Raw genomic sequence first — 21,033 nt, 5'->3', positions numbered from 1 at the left:
GGACTTAAGGACCTGAGAATGTTTTTCATTGCATGTGACAGTATGTACACCTGCCCCAAGTGACGGTTCTCCTGAAACAGCTGGCTCCTGCCACAACATCGAACCCTGACCTTCAGCACAGGGAGGGTGATGACTGGACATCTGCCTATCTTGACTATAGAAACAAAACTCTCCTGGGGCAAGCTGCACCTCTTGCCCTGCCTCTTTTGTTCGAGGGTAAGGAGAACATATTCCTCCTGGTGGGGTCACCACACCAGAAGACACATTTCATGTGAGTGATTCCATGCTGGTGTCCTCTAGCTGTGGAGGGATTTCCATCACTGTGCAGAACATATTTTTGCATTTTGGAATCAAGCTGGATACTTAGGGTGGGAAGAAGGAACTAAAACAATGATCATCATCATTGCAATAATATTTTTGTCCAAAGAAGGATAAGTACTTACACATGTGGCAGGAAACTTTTTTGAGATATTCATTTGGGTTCTGTTATTTTCTCCCTCCCCTCATCATAAGAAAGTACCTAACTCATTGTTTCCCCTAGATGTAAACCTTTTTGAATTGCAGGGTCAAAACCAGAAATTTTCTGAAACTCTCTGCCCTTTGTGAAAACCAGGGCTTCTAGGTTTCCACAAATAGTTCACCCAGGGTTAACTTGTTCCTGATTGGCTGTGAGGGCTGAGTTGAAGAAGCAGAAGCTTCTGGACCTGAGGAGAGGAAATTCCCCAACATTATGAAGAGACTGGGTCACAGGCCTGAGCATTATATTGGTTTATTACTATTGTTGCTGTTGTTATTATTTTATTTTGGCTGCTGTGACATATAACCACAAATTCAATAGCTTAAAATAGCACCCACTTACTATCTCACATTTCAGTGAGACAGAAATCATGTCCTCTGTCCAGGACCTCGCAAGGCCACAATCAAGGTGTCAGCTGGGCTGGGCTCTTATGTGGAGTCTCTGAGGAAGAGTCAGCTTCCAAGATTATTCGTGTTGCTGGAAGAATTCAATTTCTTTTGGTTGTAGGACTGAGGTCCTTGTTTCCTCAACAGAGCACCCCGTCATCTTTAAACCAGCAGGGGCACCCTCAACTGTTTTCGTTCTTCAAATTTCTTACTTCCCCTCCTGCTACAAGGCTGAGAAAGATCTTGCTCTTCAGGGCTCCCATGATTAGATTTGATGCATCCAGATAATCCAGGATTATTTCCCTATTTTAAGATCAGAGGATTAGAAACTAATTACATCTGCAGTGTCACTTTTGCCGTAATAAGAGAAATAATACCAGAGGGAAAAGGTAATGGGAGCCAAAATTCTACCTATCAACTTCTCCCCTATTCTGGAGGGGAATGGAGCCCAGGTCCCCCTTTTACAGGGGTCCCAGAATAAGAAACAAGAATTGAATTTCTAGAAGCTGGAGAAAGATCACCCTGCCCTGGAAACTCGGAACAGCGCCACCTAGGGGAATCACCGGCTTGACCAAAATGCAGACCCCCATAACCAGCCTGGTCTGGGTCTGGAAGCTGGAGGCCTTTCCCTGCTCCAGGGATTCTGTCTGGTGCAGAAAACTCAGAGACTTTTGCAGGACCCTAAATTATGGGGAGAGAAAATGAAAAGAAAGCCACAAAACACTTGATATTAAATCTTGTGTAGGGTAGGTGGTTAAAAGCTTAGATGAGAATTGTCTGATTCAGAGAATCAGAAAAATGTCCATTTTTTATACTCTGTAATGGAATCATTCATAACTGTTTATATACATTATTCCTTACCTCTTATAACAGTGTTAAGAAGTTTAAATTATGCTCATTTTCTCACATCATGAAACTGAAACCCACAGAGCAACTAAAAACAGTAGATTCATTTTGTTGAAAAGCTGACTGTGCCCAGTCCCACACTAAGTGCGTTGTCTCAATCAGTCCTTACAACTATATGAGAAAGATGCTATTACCAGCCCCATTTCAAAATGAGGAAACCAAGACTCTGGGAGATCAGATCACTAGCCCAGTATCACAAGGCTTCTAAATCACATAGAATGAAATCTGGGTCTGCCTTACTGTTTTGTTTTTGTTTTTTAAGGGAGATAAGGAAAGAGACATCTCAGCTTTAGGCCAAGGCCAAGCTCTTTCCTTTCTTGAGAATAATTGCTACAAGCAGAAACAGCGGTAACCAGGGAAGAAGGAGCCAGTCATGCAGAGCAAAATTTGTGAATCACCAGCAAGTTTGCCAGTGTGCTGAAGTGTGATCTCAGGGCTGCAGCCAAAGACCAGGACCACCCACCGCTCTGGGGAGGAGATGCCAATTCCAGCCTCTGGCCTGCAACACATGCAGCTGCGGGAAGAGGGCAGGAGCTTGGATTTCCACTGCGGTGTCAAGAACTCTTAAAGGGCTCTTCTGCAGAGGGCCCAGCTGCATCTGGTTTAGCTCATCTCCCTCCCATAGAACCTAGGACCTCACCCGCTTCTCCCTGGGTCACGCACCTCAGGAACCTCCCCTTGCTAGGAGTGGAGCGGTGCATGTCTCCCATTTAGTTCCTCCCCCACAGAAGCTTCTTTGACCCACCCACCCCACCTCACCCTTGTCTTTAGGAGGATTTGGCTGCTCACCAGGAAGACAGATGGAAATAAAGCACCAAGTTTGGGAGCAAAACAGACTCACAGGGAGAGGAACAGTTCAACTCCAAGGAGCCAGAAGCAGGTGGCAAGGTGGGTGGATTCCACCCTGAACTAGGGCTCGGCTTCAGGCTCAGATCAGAGATGAATGGTCACACTGGGTTACAGTGAGGTCACAGTCATGGCTGGACTAAAAGCATGACAGAAGAAAGAGCTTGGAGCCAGTGAGAGACAGATTTTAGTTCTGAAATAGAGCTCTTATTAGTGGAGGACTCCAGACCTCCCACAAAATCTTTCAGGGCTGTTGAAAAATAAAATGTAAATTAGATCATGACAGGAAAGTGTCCAAAAGATAGAAAGTGCTTAATAATGAGTAGTGGATACCACGGTTACCCTGACCCCTCAGCCGCTGTGGATTGCACCTTCATGGTCCTGAGGGTGTCCGTTGTCTGGCCAGGCAGAACCTGGGGCCTGGGGGCCCTCCTGGCAATGCCAGACCTGGCCAGCAGAGGGCGCAGGGCTTCCCTTCCCTCTCCCTCCCTCCCCAGGCCTCAGGATTTCATTGCCTTGTAAATCAACAATTACGAGGGGTGGTGGGGGGAGAAATGGAATATTAGGGACAGGAAATGATGCTCGGGGATCGTGTTTTCTCCTGGTTTGTGGAAACCTCTGCTTGGGTTTTTTCACAAAAACTACAATGCCACAGTGGTGATGCTCAGGGACATTACACAGGCAGTCATGTCAAATCAGTCTGAAGGAGTCTTGCAGGGGCAGCACCTTGGATGGGTGGGTGCACAAAGGACTCATCTCCCTCACAGCTTGCAAAAGTCTTGTGCTTTCCACTCTAGGACACATGGGGCCTCTCTGTGTCTGTCATTGCTTTCAGTTTCAGTCCGTTGGCCTCCTGTCTTCAGTCTTGCCCTTCACCAGCAGGCCCCATGGGTCCCAGGCAGGAACTCGGACGTGTTGGTGGAGGTCCCCTCCTGGCCACTTCCTGAGTGAGTTTTCCATGGTTCCTTTAGCTTCAAGTGAGGTCCTGACCTGGGAGGTCCAGGCCTTACCTGTGAGGGCCCATCTCTGGAGCCAAGTGTAGGGAACACGCAGTGGGGCCAGCTCCTGCAGTGTGCCTCTGCTATCCCCGGCACAAGCCTGGGGTCTGGAAGGCCAATCTTTTCCCTGGTTACTTAGTTCTCCCTGACATGCCTGCCTGCTCTGGCTCCAGCCCATCTGTCTTCTCAGCCCACTCCCTCTTTGTTTAATTATCCCAAGAGAAGGGCCTCCTCCATGGGCAGGGAGTGTGTGGGCAGTAGCTCCGCACAGGCGCGTATCTGCGCATCATATGCAGAGAACAGAGGGCTTGAAAGATACAGGAAGATGCAGGAAGATGCTAATCACAACCCAGAAGCAGAGGCTGAGCCAGTGGGCGAGTGGACATTCCAAGGTCTGGACTGTGACTGGTCTCTCTCCTAGTGCTGGATCTCCACTGCAAGTGTGTGCAGCAGAACTGGGGGCCAAAGGAGGAGCTTATTCCAGGGCCCTCACACCCCTGCAAGCAGTAGAATAAACAGTAGCCTGTGAAGCAGGTTATCTGGCTGTGTTTTAGAGGCGATCCACTCGCCTCTCTTAGTTGCTTCCCCTGAACATTTACCAAAGTGTTGTTTAAATGTTCCCCACTTATCTCAATGGTGATATAGAATATTGAAAGAAGGATCATATGCTCACACCTGGGGCAGTAGCATGGGTGACTGAGATTTCCCCAGGGTAAGGTAAGTTGTTCTAGCCAAAAGAGTCAAACTAGGCAAGCTGACAGCCCTTTCCAAAATTCAGACATCACGTACACACACACCCCCCACTGGCAGGCCAAGGCTTGAGTCAAGAAGGAAGCTTCTGGGCCTCCCTGGTGGGGCAAGGGGTTAAGACTCAACCTATGAGGCTGTCCGCAGTTACTGCAGCAGGAGTTAGATCCCCGCTGGGGAGATGCCCACATGGCGCAGCAGACCTCTCCTGACTCGTCCGCTGCTCCCCTTGGCAGTATATTTCAGTAGATGCTCCTGTTCTGTTCCCCACTCTGTCTCTGGTGGGCCTCTCACCTCCCCCCTCCCCGCACCTCTGGCCTGTACCCCAGTTCTTGTATGCATAAATAAATAAATCTTTAAAAAGAAAAAAAGAAGGCTGCTTCCCTCAGCATTAAGCTCTGCCCTAATTCAGAACATATTGCACTTGCTTCCTTGACCTTGTAGATTTCTAATATGACCTGAAACTAGGATCCAGGCCTCTCTCCTCTGGTTGTCCACACTGACTTTGCACCCCTCCCTGCTGTGATAGAAGTCCACCCCTGTTGCCCTAAGCAATCCTACTCTCTCCAAATGGTAATTTAATCCCTGGCACAGATGGAATTTCCTTTGAGAAGAAAGCTTTGACCCTCCCAGCACTACATTTCCATCCCCTCCTCTGTTCACAGTACCCCCTTCGCCACTGTATTTACAAATTGTGGTTTTTTTTCTTCTTTGCAAATAATCTTCTGGAAACAATCTATACCCACCGACTCTTGGCCCTTGCTGCCCATTGTCCATCTGAGTTTAGTCAGAGGGGAGATGAGCAAGGTAAAGGGTGATGAATCCTGAAGATGCACCGTGAAACTCTATGCACTTCAGTTTCCTTGAGCACAAAGAAAAAACAGAAAATAAGTAATGAGAACAGTGGGGAGAGTGGTTTGAGAAACCGTTTGAGAAAAGAAACCAGACCTTGGAATACAGACAAGTAAAAGGACAATGACAAGATGTATAATTATAAAAATGGCTGTACCAGAGGCATCAGGTGTCCCAGAAGTACCCAGGAGAGGCACCTAACCCAGTCCTGTGGAGTGAGGACAATGTCTCTGAGAGCCGGGGCTGTGAACTCTTACCTCCTTGACTTCTCCCCACTCCTGTGTTAACTAAAACCAGCAGTCTCCTGGGCAGCACATCCTAGGCAGACAGGGTGGCTTCATATTCTCTCCCAATCCTTGTACACAAAATTGGGTCCCCTGCACCCACCAATGCTGCTTCACTCTAAATAGACCCCTGTTCCTTGACACTCCCACATTATTTGCATTTTACTCTCTCCCCTTTCTCACTGCTGACCTTTATCAATCTTCTGAAGCCTACCTTCGACTTACTTTAGAATTTGTCATCTACCGCCTTTGAGTTCTGTCTTTTCCACATTCAGCTGAAATTTCAAGGCTCATTATTTTTCGCTTGTCCATTTGTTTTTCCATCCCACCCACCTAGTAAAATCACAGCTTTGGAGGATCTGAACCATCAATACTCTCCTTGCTTGCATCTCACTCTCTGATCTCTGCTGGCGAAACTGATACCATCAGAAATTCCTGGTTACCAGCTCATAAGTGCATCTCCAATACTTTCCTGATTATCTTACTACATTCTGCTGGTCCCCACATTCCTTTCCCCATTATATACAGTTTTCTTACACCACATTGACTCCTAAAATTTCCATCTCACACGCACACACATACTCCACCACCACCACTCACCGTAACCAGATCTTCAAATTTCATAGAGAAAATGGAAACTATCAGGCATCAGCTCCTCACCAAATCTACACACCTACTGTCTTAACTAAGATACAGGTCAAGTGGCTATGACAAGAAAGAGAAAGTTGTAGAGCCTTAAGATAGTTTCTTTGTCACACAGAACCTGGAGTGGTGAAATGGGTCAAGAGCATAGTAGACACCAATTCTTGCATTTGTCACTCTGCCACCCCTGGTGTGTTACCCTCACTGCACGCCTGAGGATGGCTTACCCTAACATCCACATTCAGCCTGCAGAGACAGGCAGTGAGGAAGAGTCCACGCCTATCCTTGAAGATCTTGATCTGGATGTTCTGGAAGCTGCAGGTCTCATGTCCACCTGTAACCACTGCCTAGAATGCAGTCATAAAACCACATGTAGCTGCAAACAAGCCTAGGAGTAGAGTTGTTATCTGCCAGCCATGACTTCTTTTCACATACACATGTATTCTCTTATATCCACTTCCTCTGACAACTGAATCTCTACTCCCATCAAGAGTTAGTGGCCTCCATCACGTGCTAGGGAACCCATACCTTCCTCCCTTCTCACTTTCTCCCATCCCACTCGCCAGCACCCCCACTCTGTTTTTCTGCCTCTACAGCCTCACCAAAATGGCTCCTCCCCAGCCTGCCACGGATGTCCCAGTCACTGAGCGCAGAGCACATTTCTCAGTCCTTGTTTTTCTTGGTCCCGGAGCAGGAGTGGAATCAGGCTCAGCATTTTCTTCTAGAAAATCTCCTCCTTTCTTTTGTATGATGCCTGCTCCCTCCGTTCTCCTCCCACCTCTCTGTCTGCTCCTCTTGGTCTCTTCTGCGGACTGGTCTTCCTCTATCCAGCCTTTAAATACTGGTTCTTTTTTATTTCCAGGCTTCTGACCAGGTTCTTGATGTCTTCTTATTTAACACTCTCTCGTTGACGCTATGGTTTGAACCCTTCCTATGCCACCTGTATTCAGCTTCCTCTGGGAATTCCTACCTAGATCTCTAACAAGCATGTGAAACTTAAAGTGTCCAGAATGGAACAGATTCACTGGTGGGAGTTGCTGTCTGATAGTTACTATTTTCTCTCTAAAGTAGGAGGTTATTTATTATGACTGAAAGATGGTGGCGTGTGTGTGTGTGTGTGTGTGTGTGTGTGATGAAATTAGAGATTTTATGAGTCAAAAATTTTTGAAGAAAATATTGAGATAAAGATGAGAGCAGTATAGTTTGAGCACCTGAATTCTGATTTCCCAAATTGCTGGCTTTAAATAGTGTTTTTTTTTTTTTTTTGCACCTAATAGTTTTGTGGCTTTGGGCAAGTTACTTACATTTTCTCTGAGCCACAGTTTTGTTTTTTTTTCCCGTCTAAAATAGTGATCAATAATATTGGACCTAAATATATAGCTATTTGTCAAGGTTAAAGGTAATATGCTTGAAACCCTTTTCATCAAAGGATTCCCATCCAGTTACCAGAAAGCTTGTTCAGTTTAATCACATCCTTCTCCCTCATCCTGCACATACAAAAGGTCTCTCGATTCTGTCTCTCTACCTCTTAAAGAGCTCTTGGGTCCATCTTCTCCACAGCTTCCATGACTTTAGTTCAAGCCACTGTCAATTCTCAGCTAATGGATGGTCCCATTAGCCCAACCAAGTTGTTCTCAAGTTGTTCTCTCTACCAGCAGCCCCTGCAATTTCTCCAAATCTTTCTAAACCTTAGCAAATAGCCAGTGCTTCCACTTCTTCCTGGCATAGTTTACAAGCATCTGCATTTGCTACCTCCTGAGATGAGAGGTGTGTCAGTTTTTCTATTGCTACCATAATAAATCGCCATGAGTTTGATGGACCGCAGATGTGTCCAGAAGGCTGGGTTCTTTGCTCTGGATTCCATCAGGTTGAAGTTAAGGTGTCAGCCAGACTAAATCCTCTTCTGGAGGTTCTTGGGAAATCTCCAAGCTCATTCTTGTCACTAGCAGAGGTTATAGGATTAAAGCCCCCGCTTTCTTGCTGTCTGCCAGCAAGAGACTGATCTCAGGTAGCAGTCACTCTGTGCCCTCCTCAAAGTGGCCACAGTGTGTCAATCCTTATACTTCAAATTTCTCTGACTTCCTCTTTTGTTACCAACCAGAGAAAACTTGTCTCTTAAAGGACTCATGATTTGATTAGTGCTAGTGGAATAACCTATCTTGAGGTCTGCTGGTTAGTAAACTTCATTATATCTGCAAAATCCCTTTTGCCATATACACAATCATCATGTTTACAGGTTCCACCCACCCTCAAAGAAGGAGATGGGACAAGAGGAAGCCTCCTGGGGGTCATCTTATAATTCTGCTTACCATGAGAGGGGAAGTAAAAAAAAAAATCCTAGAGAAATGTTGAGACCTTGAGCTGAGATCATAAGGAATATAGACCTTCATTTGATAAAGAAGGAAAGCTTCCAGAGAGCAAGTGAAAAAGTCATGTAACTGGAGGACAGATAGCCCAAAAATGGACTAGAGGCAGGTCAGTGTGAGAACAAGAACCCAAGATCAGTAGGCCCATGCAGGCCACCTAGAGTCTGGTAAAAGGTTTTCTCTGTCCCCAAGGAAAATGTAAGAAGAGAGGCAAGATCAGATTTGTGTATTTTGAACAGATCACTCTGGCTATAGGGTGGAGGGCAGGTGGAAGGAAGCATCAGTTAAATGTGGTCAACCACGTATAAGTGTGGTAGTGCAGGAGACCATGGGGCAATGTCACTGGAGATACAAGCAGATTCAAGGAACACTCAATAGCTAAAATCAACAGGGCTTTGTGATTGATTGAAGACAGGAGTGAGAAGATACATTCCCCAGGAAGCAGACTCTACAACAACAGAGATCACTGTGTAGGGTGTTTAGTAAGCAGTGCTCTAGCAGTCAAACAAAGAGAAAGGGGATAAAAGTAGGATTGGGTGACGGGAGAAGCTGAACGGTAATTCAGCTCCAACAAGAGCTTCAGTCAACCTGATGAACTGTGAACATCTTTCAGAATTGTCCTCTGTGGGGGTGAGGAGGCTGAACCTATATGCCTCTGTATGATTAGTCACTGGATACAGGATGCCCCAGAAAGGGAACATGACCTTGGATGAGCTGGCTTTCTTCAGCTCAGGCAACTCCCAGAGGGGCTGACAGTCCAGGGCTGTCTTCCAGCAGCACTCTCAGCAGCAGGAGAATAAATCCTTCCTTTCTGAGGAGTCTGGGCTTTCTGTCACAGCCTCCACCACAGGGATGGAGGAGTATAGGGGAGTAAGGTTGCCAAGATGATTCCAAAATTTCTGATTTGTACATCTCGGGGGCTGCACTGACGACCCCCTGTTGTCATCAGTGGCTTACCTGTCATTTTCCCCACTAGAGTGGGAGCTGCTCAGGCACAGACTGCATCGATGGCTGGTGCACAGCCCTATACCTGGCACATACTTTGCTGAATAAGTGAATGCCTGTCTACTTCTCCTATTTCCACTTCTCACTCCCCCATGTTTCTTCTGCTCCCCAGCCCCCACACCCTACCATCATCCAATGTGGGAAAAGTCTAGCAGGTTATCTGACGCCCCACCTGTGCTGGAACTGAGCAAATAGCAAATCACTCTCCTCCGGTCAGGACTCTGATGGGGAAGGCAGGCGGTGCCAGGAGCCAGCTCCTGCTGGAGTGGAGTGGGGTGGGGTGGGGTGGGGAGCAGGGGAGGAATTCCCCACCCACCTCAGGCTGAGATCCTCCTTCAATGGCCCAGTCCCTATAAACTCAGAGCTTTCTGGACCCAGGTCTCTCCAAATGACTGATTGGATAGGGCTTTCTGAGTCCCCATAAATCAAATCTCAACCTCAGTGTAATCTCCCCTACCTCTCATCGCTAGTCTGGGGACCAAAGAATAGAATTCCAGGTCACACTGGAGTTTCTTAGGAATGGAGGAGAATGCATAGTCAGAGGACTGAAATGCTAGGAGAGGTAAGTCCTGCCCAAGAAGCTGAACCCTCCTCCGTCCTACACATGCCCCCTTCACCTTTGTCTTCAGTGCACCCCAGTGATGTAGCCCCGCTTTGACCCCCTCCCGTGGGAACCTGACTCCGCACACGAGCTGCTCCACCTGCCCAAGAGCAAACAGCGCGCGCCAGCGTGCCGGGTGATAGTGGGCGCTGCCTGGAGACCACGGGCCAAGCGGCCACTCATGCCCGCGCGGGCCGGCCCTGGAGTGCCACCCCCGCCCGCGTCCGGCCGCCCCACCGCGTGTCCCAGGCAGTTCTCCCTGACACCGCAGCAGCCCTTGCCACTCCGGACGCCCTTGACGCCCCAGTAACTCTTCCCCCAGGCAGCCGGTTCCCCTGCCAGCGCTCCCCGGAGATCGGAGCCTGGGGGCAGCCGGCCCCGACCAGCTGCCGCAGCCAACTACGGTGGCAGCGGTGCCGGGGGCGCTGTGGCCGCTGCGGCGCAGTGGGGTACCCGGGGATCCCGCGCGTGCCCCCGGCCTCAGCCGCCACCCATTCGCGCCCTGACTCCCCAGGAAAGATGATAGCACCCCCCCCCCGCCCTGCCCCCGCAATCTTGCGCCTCGCACCTCGCCAGCCACCCCGAATGCCACCCCCCCCCACTCCCCAAGAATTCCCTGCAATCTGAACGGTGGTGAAGGGGACTGGGCGGGAAGAAAATATCTAAGGGAGTGAGATCTAGAGAGATCCAGGAGCGGCGAGCCCGGGGACCACCTCTCATCGGGGCGCTCAGCCGGGACCCCGGGACGCCGGGGCCAGCGGCCACCTGGCGCGGGTGCGGAGCCGGGAGCCTGGGCGGGGCGCGCGCCCCAGCAGGGCGGGCGCGGGAGGCGTGGGGGGACCCGCGCCCAGGTTGGGGGCGGGGCCAGGCCGCGCGGGAGCCCCCGCCCGGACCGCAGCGGGAGCAGGTGGAGCCGCAGCCGGAGCCCGCCCGGCCGAGCTGAGAGGCGGCGGGCTGGGCCGGGGCCATGGAGCTGCCCAAGCTGAACCGGAGCTTGCTGGGATCGCCAACCGGACCCGGGCCCGGGGCTCCCCTGTGCCGCCCCGGGGGGCCGCTCCTCAACATCAGCGGGACCGGCAACCTCAGCTGTGAGCCTCCCCGCATCCGCGGAGCTGGAACGCGAGGTGGGTGCCTCCCTAAGCCCCTTCCACGAGCGCCTTCTCACTGCACCCAAAAACAGTAATCGATGCTCCCCCCTCCCCAGCCTCTACATTGCCTCCCAGACGCCCACACTACCCCTTCACAGTGCTCCCTGTCTCCCTGACACGTCTGTCCCCCGCAGCTCCCACAACTCCATCCCGGCTTCACACTACCTGGTCAGAACCCTTTACTCCCGGGCCCTGGTGACACCCAGGGGTCCTGTTCACCCCTAACTCATAGTCTCCTCCAAGGCACAGCGGGTGGGTAGACAACGACCTGCTCTTGCCAACCTTTCTGGGTCTCCTTTCACAGCCACAAAGGGGAAGGGAAGGCTGGGGAAAGAGGGGGCTGGTTGAGGGAGGGAGCGCTGTGGAAGGCCTTGATGGGAAGTTGACATTATCCTCTCCTGTGCCCCCACACCCAGCCAACGCCAGTTTTCCCAAAGCAGACCCTGAAACCTAAATTAGGCTGGACACGGCAGACGACTGCCTAGAGTTTTCACTCATCCTAGGATCCCACTGTTGGAATTCTTCTCTGGTCTTTTCTTTGCCACCAAGAAATATCTCCAAGTCCCTCCCAAGCCCCCTCTCCAACCTGCCTTTAAGGGGTCACCTCCTACTAGCTGGCTGCCCCCTTCACTATCCACCCCTTGGTGCCCTTACCCTCTCCACCTCGCCATTTGCCCAGTCGCCAAAATGATTTTCACTCTTCTTATCAGCTAATGCCTGCATTTTCTTGAGAGCTCAACTCAAGATCTCTATTTCCCCCTTCTTGTACCTTACTTTCACTTAAATTTTTATTAGACACCTGCTGCTGGCCCTGAGCTGGGTGCTGGGGACTCAGGGATGAGCTAGGCCCAGTCTGGACCCTCATCAGTCCTTAGCCAAGTGCAGAAGGACCACACCAATGGAAAAACCACAGCAGGCGTGGGGAGCCCCACAGGGGGTCTCAATTGTGGGCTCCTCAAGGAGTTGGTGTCCTAGAACTTCACAGAGGGCACCTGGGAGTTGGGTCTTGAAGTCAGGGTTCAGAAGGCAGGAAAGGAAGAAGTGGGTCCAACAGAGGGACCAGCATTAAGCAGTATTAAATAATAAAGGAAATTATTCCAAGTTCAAGAACGGAAAGTGGGAATAAATTATAATTTAAATATTTATTCACCCCTCAAATGAATGCCTGTTTCTCAGACTAGTTGTTAATACACTCTTACTTAGGAGGCTTCATTCACCAAATACTTATTGAACCAGAGGTTGCTCTAAGCACCAGGGTCGTGAATAGAGCAAAAATGACAGAGTTCCTAAATAGGAACTCACGCTTGGGTGAGGGCAGTGACAAGTAAGCAGGGAACTGCAGAGCTAAGCGGGCAGCGCCTCCTGAGGTCTTTGGGAAGTGGGTGGTGCACTCTAACCTAGCCTAGCCTTGGGAACTGAAGTTGGCCTCTTTAGGATGTGAAGTATAAATTGCATAAAAATGTAAAAGCTGATGAAGAGTCAACCAAGTAAAGGGGAAAAATTTGTAAAACATTCCAGACAGAACATTTAAGCATCCAGAGTTTTAAGTCCACTGCGTGTTTGTTCAGTGTGTCAGTTTCAGAGCCTGACACATGGGCTGAAAGCGAGGAGTAATGAACACCTAGAATGAAGACCAGCCTACGGGTTTTATCCTGAGGGCAATGAGAACTACTGAAAGGTTTGGTAGTACTGCCAGGATTTGCTCTTTGGTATATAGGATGGATTGGAGAACAGAGATGAAGAGGGTGAGGAGACATACTTTTTAAAAGCTATTAAGTTTCGTGCTGGTTCCTGTGAAAGATGATATTGGCTTAACTAAGGTACTGGCTGTGGGGATGGACATAAGTAGAAGATTTGAGAGGCCCTGTTGACAGAATTGATGACTTATTAGAAACGGAGGGGGAAGAAGTCATGGGGTGACAACCAAGTTTCTGGCTTGGATACTTGGATGGATGTTGGTGTTGGGAATGATAACAAAGGAATAGAAAGGTACTTAAAAGAGGAGATTATGAATTCAATTTGGAACCCACTGAGTTTAAGTGCTGGTGGGATATTTAGGTGGGGTTGCCAGTGAACTGTTGAGTCCAGGAATCTGGAGCTTAGGGGAGAGGTGTGAGCTGGAAATATAGGCTTGAAAGGTCTTTATTTTAATAAGGCAGTGGAAGTCATGGGAATAGATAAAATCATACAAAGATTGTGTGGGACAAAAAGAAAAGAGGACAGGCCCCTGAAGAAGCCAACATTAAAAACCAAGCAGAATGAGAGTGCATGGAGGACATCCAAAACCATCAGAGGAACAAGGCAAGGAAAAGGAAGGTTTCAATCAGGGTAGGATAGGTGACGTCACATGCTGCTGATATAAATTGGATAAGGTCAGAACGGCATTCTTCAGATTCAAGAAAATGTCCTTAGGTAGAATTATGACTATGAAGACCTGACTCCGGCAGACTGAAGTCTGAGCCATAGAGAGGGGCTTATGAGAACTGAGCCAGAGACAGAACTATTGAGAAGTTCAGTAGGGAGAGAGACAAAAGGAACAAAATAGGATAGTGCCAGAAAGAACATGGGGTTGAGGAAGGATGTGTGTGTGTGTGTGTGTGTGTGCATGCACTCGCGTGCGTTGGGTGTGTAGGGGCAGGGAGGTGGAGGACCAGTAGAAGAAGCAGCATAAGTTAGTTTCTGATGGGGAATGTGTGTGTGGGCGGGGGGAGGGAGACAAGGGTATCAGGGAGAGTCAGTAGCTGGAAGCACACTGACAAAGCAGAATGTGAAGGAGTTTAGAGTACAGGTGCAAACCTGGCCTCACTCATCTGCATGTTGTTACCCTCACACATCTGGATGTAGCCCAAGCTGTCAGAAGTGACCTGCAAAGACTGTTAGCTCCACTCACTCAGATATGACCCCGCACAAGTCTGTTACCCAGCCACACACCAGTGACAGCAGTAGAAATTTGGATGTTAACCACATTACTCTGCTGTAAACCACACAAACTTGAGGGTGACCCCTGTTCACTCAGATGTTACCCACAGAAAGCAGATGTTACCCCATCCTCACTTTAATGTTGCCCATAGTTGTTTAAATGTTACTCATCCATCAGCTACACCCACTTTCATTTTATTTTTATCCACACACAGTCAGATACTACCCATGGCCGCTCAGTTTTCCAGATATTAACCATAGTTACAGATATTGCCCACAAAGTTTGTATTACTTCCGCTCGCCCAGCTGTTACCATCACCACTTGGAGAGTCCTCTGTTCATACACACACCTCTGAATGCCACCCCTGCTTCCTGAAGACATTACCTACAAAATGAGATGCTGTCTACAGAGTAACATTTGCTCGTTCAAACATTAGTGTACCTACTCAGGTATTACCTAAACCTAAGTGTAACCCACACTCAATCAGAGGTTACCTATAAACACATAGCTGTTACCCTTCTCCAGACAGTGTCCATAGAAATATATGTTACTCTCACCCTTCCTGTCTCAAAGAACAAAGTATTTCCCAGCGCCCACTCTGATGTTACCTGTGTATGCTTGCATGTTATTCTGCTCCCTCAGTTCCCACCCACTGACATTGGGGTGCCCCCATTCTCCCAGCTGTCACTTGCCATCAGTTGGATGCGCTCCTGCCCACCACACAGGTGTTACTGGACATCTGCGTGATGGAATCCATCACACCAGTGGAAGGCAGGACTGGCGGCATCAGCACCTAAATGCTATGTGGAGCCCTTTTCTTAGAAAAGCCTGTTTTTGTTTTATGTCACATTATCTGGATTTTTGTCTCATCACCCCAGTGTTGTGCTCATCCTTCTCTGCCATCATTTGGAAAGAACAAATGGAGGTTCTCTAGACCCCAGAAGCAGAACTGAACTATCCCGGTGTCCTGAGACCCCAGGTCTGATGCCTGCTCTTCCCTCGCTCCCACCAGCTGATGCCCACAGCCAGGGCACGAGTGGCTGTACCCTGGGAGAGGCCCTCTCCCTTCTTCCACCCTTGCTCAGGTTCTCAGTCACTGAGGACACTGCGCTCACTCCAGGCCTGCCTTAAACATACCTGTGTGCATATAAACACACATGTCTACACACAAGCCTTCATTCTGATCGCCGTGGCCTATGAAATTTTAAAAATTTACAGACTATTTTTACAGCAATTTTAGGTTTATAGACAGAGTGGAAAGTACAGGGAGCTCCCAACACATACACACACTGAGCAGCTCCTCTGTCATTAGCATCTTGCACTGGTGTGATATGTCTGTTAGAATTGATGAGCCAGTGTTGAAACACTTGTAATTCTATAGTTCACATTAGGGCTCACTCTTTGTGTTGTAACTTCTGTGGGTTTTGACAAATGTATAATCAGAGTTGTCTGCCATTACAGTACCATACAGAAAAGCTTCGCTGCTCTAAAACTTTCCCATGCCCCTCTTTACCCCCCCTCCCTCCCTCTCCTCAGATCCTTACACCCAAGATTGCTTTTAATTCATCTTTTTCACATCTCCTAACTGTTCAACAACAAAGTCTTGGTAAGATAACTGTGGCTGGAAATAAGGTAATAACTGGGAACATCTAGTAAAACAGCAAAATCAAAATAGCTGGTCATTTTTACTGAGATGTTGGCCTTCAGTTTTCAGGACCCCACCCCATGACGTGGGAATGTCACGGAGCAGGCCTGGTCTCAGATACTGCCCCACCACAGTTAGCCCCGTTCAAGGGTGCATGCGTGCAAACATTCCCTAGATCAATAAGAAACGTGCTCTTCACATTTCAAAATACTGTACCAACTCAGTGTGGTTGTTGAATCAAGAATTAGCTGAAGAGAAAAATCCAGAGGAGGACATGAGTGAGTTATTAAAACCAGGTTGTTAAAAGGTTAGGGAGGTGGTGGCAAGGAAACACAAAGAGTGCAAGACAGACCACCAGCTCCATTTTGGGGGGGTTCAAGAACCTTTCTAATAGGGATCCTCTTTCCATAGGTCCTTTATTTTCCCCTGCATGCACACACATATCACACACACTTCTAACTGTCACACAAGACTTTCCTGTGAAGAGGGATCCAGCTTCTAAGAGACACAGATGGTTTGTATATAACAGTAAAAAAAAAAAAATACATTCAAAATCGCACCCTGTCACACACACACACACACACACACACACACACAGATCCTCCAACATGCATCTCCAGAGAAAAAGCTGCAATAAGGAGCGTGCACGCTGGAGCTTGAGAGGCAGAGAGGTGAAGGATGAGTGAGGAGGGACAAAGCAAAGCATTTGTATGGGGAGTGACAAAGCGATTCATCAACAAGCTTGTGTTAGCACCGCCTACATGCAGGCCTTCGGTTGAGTGCTCGGGATATTTTAGGGAACAAAATGTGTCCTTGCCCTCAGGAAGCTCCTAGTCTAGTAGGGGGACATAGGGAATGAAACAAAATATTTCAGTGAGAGACAACAGAGAGAAAGGCTCTGGGGGTGAGATTTGGCTGGGAGAAGGAGGCAGCGTGATGAGTGACCAAGCGGGCAAAGTATTTTAGAGACCAGAGCCTTGGCCTCTATTCTGATTCAGCTGCTTACTTGCTGTGTGCTCTGAGCTTGGGAATCTCCTGGAACTCTGACTCGATGCCCACAACAGCTTCTGAATAACAGTTATTGTAATGAGAAAATGGTTTCATTTGGGGGCTCAGGCAAGAGTTAGCCAATGTGTGGGGCTGTGGAAGAAGTTGCTGCAGCTCCATAGTTCCCTCCCTACAATCTGGAAGTTGCTGTCCCTGCCCTCCAGACTCCTCATTCTGAGGCCACGGATTGGGTGACTTGGTTTAATTCAATTCCATTTTGTCTGTGTCTGTGTGTGACCTGGAGGCCCAAAGATGGATCCATCTTCCAATAGACAATGACAGAGAGAATGGGGGCAGCCCTCTGTCTGGCCCAGCAAGGCAAGGTGTGCTTCCTGCGTGCTCCTGCTGCACTCTGTGTGCTCCTCATCCTCACCCCTCATCACACTGCATGTCAGTTGCCTGTTTCCATACCCAAGTGTCCCTCTAGACTGTGAGCTCTCAGAGGGCGGGGAATTTGTCATGCTCACCTCTTTCCTCACTGTCTGGCATAAAGGGAGTACTCTGTAAATGTTTGTTGAGCGAGAATGAATGTTTGGAGATAATTAAAACACAAGACAGAAAATAACCAGGTCTCTAGCAGATGTGAAAGGAACATGTGTGGGTCAGAGGAAAGGGCTACTAACTCCAAATGAGGTGTCCGGAGAGGCCTCTGGCAGAGGCCTTTCTGAGTCTGAAGGATGATGGATGAATGGATATTTACCAGTTAAAGAAAACAAGTTTGTGATGGACAGTTATTGTGGTGGGTGGTTACTAGAGGGAGCATGGAAGAACTTTCCAGTCTGAGAAACTAAGGCAAGCACGCACATTACGAGTGTGCATGATGCCTTCTAGAAACTGAGTCTTCCCGTGCAAGAAGGAGGTGGGAGGACAAAGAGGTCAGTTTTCCGAGAACCTGATGACAAGCTAAAGGACTGCAGAGAGTAGAGAGCAGGTAAAGTGGTTTGCGTGTGCGAGAGTGTTTTAGACAATAAGGATAAGATGTGACCTGTTTCAATAGGCAGTGGGTAGTCAACGGTATCAGATGACACAGGAAAATCAAGTCTGAGGCGTGACCATGATTTGGCGGTTGCAGCTTAGTGAGTTAGGAAGCAGTGCCCAAACAGTGAGGGGGACAGGGCACTGCACTGTGTGGATTGAGGAGTGAAAGAGAAGATGCAAATCATATTTTTTTTTTACTATTTTACTTTATATACTTCTTACATCATATTCCATTTCTGCACAATGTATCATTTTCATTTTGGTTATATTCCCCATACAATTGCACCCCCCTTATTTTGACCCTAATCCTTCCTCTCCCCCCGCTCCCCCGCCCCGGTAGTGTGTCTCTGGTTTGTAGTTGCTTGTTGATAATATTTTTAAGAAGTTTGGCTGCAAAGAGAAGCATAGATGTGAAACAAAGTTTGACAAGAGACAGGTTTTCTTAAGAAAAGATAGAGTTGGGCCAATTTGACTAAGCCTCAGGGTGTCAGGGGTAAAGGATTCAAGTTCACCATTTGCTGACTGAGGTTTGGGGGTGGGAGCAGGGTTCTTGGGCAGCAGGGGATCTGGCTAGGTAGTGGGGTTGGGGAGAAGTGACATTGGAAGCCAGACCCCTACTGCCACCCCCTCTCTCCCTCCCCAGAGCTGGAGCTGGCCATTAGGATCACCCTCTATGCAGTGATCTTCCTGATGAGTGTCGGAGGAAACATGCTCATCATTGTGGTCCTGGGACTGAGCCGCCGCCTGAGGACCGTCACCAACGCCTTCCTGCTGTCCCTGGCGGTCAGCGACCTCCTGCTGGCTGTGGCCTGCATGCCCTTCACCCTTCTGCCCAACCTCATGGGCACGTTCATCTTTGGCACGGTTGTCTGCAAGGCGGTTTCCTACCTCATGGGTGGGTGAGGCGACCCGCCTGCCCCTCTCCTTGCCCTTGGGCAGGGAGGGGCATAGCCCAGTGGAGGTTGGGGGAGTCATGCTGGTGAATGCGTAGTGCCAGTTCCCTACCCGAACCCTTCCTCTCCCCTGTTTAGGGGTGTCTGTGAGTGTGTCCACGCTGAGCCTGGTGGCCATCGCGCTGGAGCGGTACAGCGCCATCTGCCGGCCTCTGCAGGCGCGCGTGTGGCAGACGCGCTCCCACGCGGCCCGCGTGATCGTAGCCACATGGATCCTGTCGGGACTGCTCATGGTGCCCTACCCGGTGTACACCAGCGTGCAGCCCGCAGGGCCCCGGGTGCTGCAGTGCGTGCATCGCTGGCCCAGTGCGCGGATTCGACAAACCTGGTGAGGGATCCTATTGCTTGTTCCCGGGGTTTTCCTTCTCCATCCCCATCCGATGCTTGGGACCATTCCCCGGACCCTCTAGGTGCTCCAAGAATCACCACTTCATTTCCCTTCCTGCACCCACCAGCTTGGGATTCCTACTTGGGGCCTCTCCCCAGTTTCTAGCCCTTCCCAGCAGCACCCCCAAAGGCTACTCTCCTACCTCTGAGACCTGGTCACTAACCCTGGAAGTTTTTTTTTTTTTTTAAGATTTATTTATTTATGCATACAAGGGCTGGGGTACAGGCCAGAGGTGTTGGGGGTGAGAGGATTCCCCAGAGACAGAGTGGGGAACAGAACAGGCAGACTGACTGAAATACATTGCTGAGGGGAGCAGCGTGGAGACAGGAGAGGTTTGCTGCGCCATATGGGCTGCTCGCAGGTGGGCCGGGGATCGAACTCGTGCAGCAGAGGCAGCAGATTGCTTCATAGTGCAGTGCTTAACCCCTTGCGCTACCAGGGACGCCCAAAAGCTCTTGGAGGTTCTTCCATGGGTGTTACTGCCAGCCAGAGGCCGAGACCGGTGTGTGTCTGTCCCCAGGTCGGTGCTGCTGCTCCTGCTGCTCTTCTTCGTCCCGGGCGTGGTCATGGCGGTGGCCTACGGGCTTATCTCCCGTGAGCTCTACTTAGGGCTTCGCTTTGACAGTGACAGTGACACCGATAGCCAGAGCCGAGTTGGAAACCCAAGAGGGCTGCCAGGTGGGGCAGGACCTGGCGGGTCCTATCCAGGGGGTGTGGCTTTCAGGGCGGGGCCTGGAGTGGCTGGGACGCAAGGTTGGGGAGACGCAAGAGAGGCTGGGGCCTGGGCGTCAGGAGGGTTGGGCGAAGTGGACACGACTCAACCTCTGCTCTCGCCTCCCCCCTCTGTTCTCAGGTGCTGCCCACGCGAACGGGCACTGCGGGTCGGAGGCCGGGCTGGCAGGTGAGGACGGCGACGGCTGCTACGTGCAGCTCCCGCGCTCACGCCCCGCCCTGGAGCTGTCGGCGCTGACCGCGCCCACCCCCGGGCAGGGGTCGGGCCAGCGGCCCATCCAGGCCAAGCTGCTGGCTAAGAAGCGAGTGGTGCGGATGTTGCTGGTGATCGTTGTGCTTTTTTTCCTATGCTGGTTGCCCGTTTATAGCGCCAATACTTGGCGCGCCTTCGATGGCCCCGGTGCGCATCGAGCGCTTTCGGGCGCACCGATTTCCTTCATCCACCTGCTGAGCTACGCCTCGGCCTGCGTCAACCCCCTGGTCTACTGTTTCATGCACCGTCGCTTTCGCCAGGCCTGTCTCGACACATGCGTGCGCTGCTGCCCTCGACCTCCACGAGCTCGCCCCAGGCCGCTTCCAGAGGAGGACCCTCCCACGCCCTCCATCGCTTCCCTGTCCAGGCTGAGCTACACCACCATCAGCACCCTGGGGCCCGGCTGAGGCGTGGAGGGAGAGCAGGGGCTGAGGCGGGATAGACCGAGTCCAAACACACACCCTCCAGACACTAAGAGATACAGACTAAGACTGACCCGCGGGACTGTCACTGACAAGATGGACTCACCCCCATGCACAGGAGGTGGCTTGTCCAGCACAAAGGAAACAAGCAGGACACCATCACAGGACACAGGCATGCTCTGGGTATGGGGCTGAGCCTGACACTTGGAAATCTGGCACTGACCTTGGACACACATGCAGTGTCCCTGGCAATGGAAGCTCTGACGGGGCTGACCTGCCCCGCACACACTTAGAGTAAGGCACTGATTCCCCTGGGGCTGGGGCCCAGCATGGGGCTGCCTCCTGAGAGGCTGCAGGCTGTGCCCAGTCTGACCTCACAGTGTCCTTCCCCAATCAG

At 50.2% G+C, this 21,033-nt stretch overlaps 1 protein-coding gene across 3 annotated transcripts; it reads left to right on the top strand.

Annotated features, from left to right (window-relative positions):
- Positions 1-11,117: 11,117 nt before the first annotated feature.
- Positions 11,118-20,621, top strand: CCKBR (cholecystokinin B receptor; the record flags this gene model as incomplete). 3 transcript variants are annotated; one of them, XM_084230715.1, is made up of 5 exons in its annotated part: positions 11,118-11,274; positions 18,532-18,783; positions 18,920-19,169; positions 19,750-19,907; positions 20,083-20,621. In XM_084230715.1, the coding sequence occupies 5 exons, from the start codon at positions 11,118-11,120 to the stop codon at positions 20,619-20,621; spliced, it is 1,356 nt and encodes a 451-aa protein (XP_084086841.1). The 3 variants fall into 3 exon arrangements, with proteins under 3 accessions (XP_084086841.1, XP_084086840.1, XP_084086842.1); XM_084230714.1 differs by having other exon boundaries at positions 19,750-19,940; XM_084230716.1 differs by lacking the exon at positions 18,532-18,783.
- Positions 20,622-21,033: the final 412 nt, after the last annotated feature.

The sequence above is a fragment of the Talpa europaea genome (genome assembly GCF_964194135.1).
Source record: "Talpa europaea genome assembly, chromosome: 1".
Classification (NCBI taxonomy): domain Eukaryota; kingdom Metazoa; phylum Chordata; class Mammalia; order Eulipotyphla; family Talpidae; genus Talpa; species Talpa europaea.
This window is presented reverse-complemented; position numbering and strand designations above follow the sequence as displayed.